This window comes from Notolabrus celidotus, chromosome 9 (assembly GCF_009762535.1).
Source record: "Notolabrus celidotus isolate fNotCel1 chromosome 9, fNotCel1.pri, whole genome shotgun sequence".
In the NCBI taxonomy this organism is placed as follows: domain Eukaryota; kingdom Metazoa; phylum Chordata; class Actinopteri; order Labriformes; family Labridae; genus Notolabrus; species Notolabrus celidotus.
This window is the reverse complement of record NC_048280.1, coordinates 20,964,279-20,968,682: the sequence shown is the minus strand read 5'-3', so window position 1 is coordinate 20,968,682 and position 4,404 is coordinate 20,964,279. Positions and strand designations below refer to the sequence as shown.

Sequence of the window (4,404 nt, the reverse complement as noted above, 5' to 3'; positions counted from 1 at the left end):
TCGAAGTTTCGTTAAAAAATTAAACAGAAGATACAACAAATCAGCACTTTAAGACAATCCCCACAATAAAAGAATCGGATTAGGTTATGCTTTGGTAAAAACCAACAGGAAAAATAAAAAACACCTTTCTCTTCAGATTGAGAATCAGAGATGATTACTGTTAGATATTTGCTAATATAAGGCATATCAGTTCAAATTTAAAACACTTGAAATCCACGCTGCAAAGCCTTCTCTCCTCTCTCTCTCCCTCTCTCATACACGCGCACGCGCACACACGGACACACACACACACACACACACACACAGGCACACAAACACAGGTATTATCTGATCTCTTGAAGTGTCCCCGGTCTCCTCGCTGTCTGCAGATTCTTCCTTATCTGCCCTGAGATGCTCCTTCGGCTTCTCTCTGCACCTAAAGGTGTTCCTCCTCCTCCTCCTCCTCCTCCTCCTCCTCCTCGTCAGGCCCTTTGGCTTGGGCATATGTCCATTAAAGGAGACACATAGTCAACCTGTGCTCTGTGTAATTATTTATTAGGCTACTTACCCAGTGGATATAGCCCTCAGAATGATATAGCCCATGCCTCACATTTGATGGATCCGTGGTCAATTTCAAACATTTCAAACAACCCATTACTTTATCAGGATAATGATCTCCTACATTTACACTTTCTCTAGCTTTTTTAATTATTTGAAAGGATTTCCAATTGTACTCGGGATGGATTTATTGCCATTTTAGGTGTTGCACACAGTGTACCATTAACATAATGAAAATAAATACAATAAGGACAGACTAACAAACTAACTAACTGTTTTTCAGGGAATTGAGTAGCCTATCTGTGTGATCGCTGGGTGACAGGTCTGACTGGAAGTGTTTCCAGTTTGATTGAGAGTTTGAAAAGAGTTAAAGAGCCACTCTGTCTGCGGGTTTGTTTACCAAGCAAAGCTCCGGCACAGGACAAGCTCTCCGGCCTTATCAGCGGATTTGTGAATGGGACAATAATGAGCCCAGTTTGATAGAGCAGTCCTGTCAGGTCACATGTCATCTTCATCCATTAACTTTCTGATGCCTCTCTTTGACAAACTGCAGGCGACAGCGCTTCAACCAGTCTCTAAAGGGTTAATGATCAGCTGTTTTAAATTGAATTACCAGGGAGTTAGGACATTAAACTGATATTTCAGACCCTATTTGATATCACGTTTTCGTGTTAAAAAACATTCTACCTGTGAGATTAGGCTATTTCAATTTATGTCTGTTCATGTTGGACTGATTTTTAAGTAACAAGTGAGCGTAGTGTTGTTTAAATGATTTTGTAAATGTTACAAAACCACAAACACACGTTTTTGGTATATTTTCACCGTCTTTTAAAATCTATTTTATTCGACTGCTATAAGACTGCTATCCAATATTAACGTTGTTTTCCAACGCAGATGTAGGTTTAATTTAATCTGTAGTCTTTTGCCATTTTTTTGGACAAATGAAATACTCAAATACATGTATTGGCAACCAGTTATTTTTTATCTCCAAGTTTCAGATTTTGCAGCTGTTTAGATGCAATACCGAATAATCGAATAAATAAGTAAAATGAATAACAGAGAATCTCTAATGTTTAATATCAATTTTAATCTTCTCCAGAGAAACCTGGTAACAGATACAATTTTATATAAAATATACAAAAGCGTTACAATTTGTGTTCATTTACCTATTTAGCTTAAATCGGTTACTGGACTTTTCACCAGCCTCTGATGCTCTGTAGTGAAGTCTGGAAGTGTCCGTGGTTGAAAGGCCCCTCACTACCTGTAAACTCAACCAGCTGGTTATTATTGCTTATCTGTGCGGCAGGAGACAAGCTGTGATAACTGTACACGCTGCTGTTTCCATATCCAAACACAGGATTATACTGTCCCAGAGACACGTTATAAGGAGCTGAACCTGCTCCACACAGCTGCCCGTCCCGCACCAGCACCGGCACCGCCACCCTCCTCGGTGCGGGAGGAAACCCCGCCAGCTCCAGAGACTGATCCTGTCTCTGGCGTTTACATTTGTACCTCCTGTTCTGGAACCAGATTTTGACTTGCGTGGAGGTAAGTTTGAGGGTGTGGGCTAGGTGTTCTCTCTCCGGGGCGGACAGGTAGCGCTGCTGTCTGAAGCGACGCTCCAGCTCGGACACCTGGGACTGAGAGAAAAGGACCCGGGGCTTTCTGCGCAGCCTGGATCTGATCTTTGAGCTGTTATTACAGTCAGGTGAGCTGTCAACGCCGCTGTTCTCTGGGATAAAGAAAAAAAACTTTCATTAAATCAAACTTTGTGAAACTTCTTGCACATCTACAAGACAATTTGGCTCTAGAATTTTCTTTTTTTAAAGAGCTAAAAAGGCTATAAAGTAACTTTGAACTGTTACTTAAAGTTCACCTATGTTTAACTTTAACTTCAATTATGGGAAATTTCGTTTTTCTAAATATGAAAGTAAAAAAAAAATCTGCTAATCGAGTCTGAGGGAGAAAAATGCTTTAAATTATACTTTCTTTTTCTTACTGCCACAGATCACCTGCTACCTTGCTTTCTAATTGAATATTTCTGAGGTTTAGTTTATTGTATATTCTTAATGGATTGATTTAACATTTGAAATGACAGAAGAACACGGTCTACATTTAAGTCCTAGCATTTTTGAAAAATAACGTAAAAGCGAAAACAAAGATGCTTTGAATCCTAAATCGAAGACGTTTGACATAATAATATAAAACGTATAACCCCGTCTAGTTTTACAAAATTGAGTCATAATGTGTACACGTTTTTCATTTCTTTCTTTTTTGTTATAAGAACAGGCTTTCAAACGACCAAACAACAAGAGGAAAACCTGTTTGTAATCGTCTATGCGTTTCGTGGGATAACTTTAGTTAATAGCTTTTGGATGCTTTATGGTAAATACTGCAATTATTTACGTGCTCCTAATTTTAATTTAAGTTTATTGTAGAGACACTGGGAATTTGTTTCCAAATGAGATATTTTAAAAACGAGAAAATATGGCAGCTCTCAGTGGGCCACATTCTAACCCTGCACATCCAAGGCTTCTCTGCCAACGTTTGTACTGAGCCAATCATCACTAGAGTGAATATACCCAGGACAGATTGATGTTAATGTTAAAATCATCTCACCATGCTCATTCATCTCCTCCTCTGCTGCTGAGTTGTGCGTCTCGTGCTTCTTCTGCAGAGAGGCGTACGGCTCAGCCTGCGGATCATACATGTCTCTACTCTGGAGCGCACCATGCAAGTGCTGATACTGCATCGGAACAACTTGTTCAGACGTCAAGAATTCATTTTCAAAGTCCTGGTGGTGCTCAAGCTTCAGAATATCCTTCACTGAAAAGGGTGTGGAGGTAGTTGTACTGGGATGCATTTCCACCCTGGTAGCTGATGGGTCCGTTTTTACGCGCTGCGCTCGAGCTGCAGGTGATGCTGCAGGCCGGACGTATCTCTGCTCTGACTGCTGAGTGAGGGCCTGAAGGTTGAAATCATTGAAAGGACTAGCTAAAGAGCAAGCTGGAGATATATCTGTCATCCTTCTGGAGATCTCTGGCAAACAGCCAGCCTCCTTTACTTCTCACCTTACACAGGAACACCTCACGAAGTACCAAACCGGATCTCTGTGTGAGTGGATCTAATTAGGAAGGTTCATTAAGAAATGTGACTATAGTTTACAAAGGTGGTAATTGATGGGTTTTTTGTTCATTTATTTTTGTGCTGCTATAGAGCTTTGGAGTATCCAATAAAAAAAATCTACATTCTGTTGCATCTCTTTGAGGGTATTTGACAGGAAAGGTGTTGCTAGTTAGCAAAATAATTAAAAAGTATTTGGACTTAATCTTTTTTCAATCAGACTGTTCTTACAGAAAAAGTTAAAAACACTTTCATTGACCCACAGATACACTTCCACTGACAAAATAAAGAAATGGAAGCCGGACAAACCAAACGGTTCATGTATCATTTGAAACTTTATGTACCATGTAACATTTGCTCCAGATAAATAAACCTGTTTAAAGATGCAGCTAATGTATCCATTGTAAACCCAAACAGCGCTCGTGGTCAGCCCAGTAAAGCCACTTAATCAGCCTGCAGGTCCTCGGGGGTTGAGTGATCTTAGGTGATGTTGAACAGCTTTACCATCAACATTGTTTTCCTGGCGCGTTATTAGTGTTCTCAGGCCACAACAAACAGTAACTTTATCCCTCATGTTGTGGAAGTGGAGAGGCGGCGGCGCCAGCCTGAGATGCTTGACTGAGGCCGAGACGCGCGCGCACACAGACAGGAACAAGGACAGACACGGCCTGCTGTCCTGCAGGGAGATTTGGCCTATGGATATCCATTAGAGCTGGGAGTAGAAGTGTTTGAAGACAGGGATGG

At 40.8% G+C, this 4,404-nt stretch overlaps 1 protein-coding gene across 1 annotated transcript; it reads right to left on the bottom strand.

The window, feature by feature from the left end:
• Positions 1-1,643: 1,643 nt before the first annotated feature.
• On the bottom strand, positions 1,644-3,691 carry nkx2.7 (NK2 transcription factor related 7). Its single transcript, XM_034692523.1, has 2 exons — positions 3,157-3,691; positions 1,644-2,269 (listed from the first exon to the last, which is right to left on the bottom strand). Exons 1-2 carry the CDS (start codon positions 3,560-3,562, stop codon positions 1,734-1,736), a joined length of 942 nt encoding a protein of 313 aa, XP_034548414.1. The 5' UTR covers positions 3,563-3,691; the 3' UTR covers positions 1,644-1,733.
• Positions 3,692-4,404: the final 713 nt, after the last annotated feature.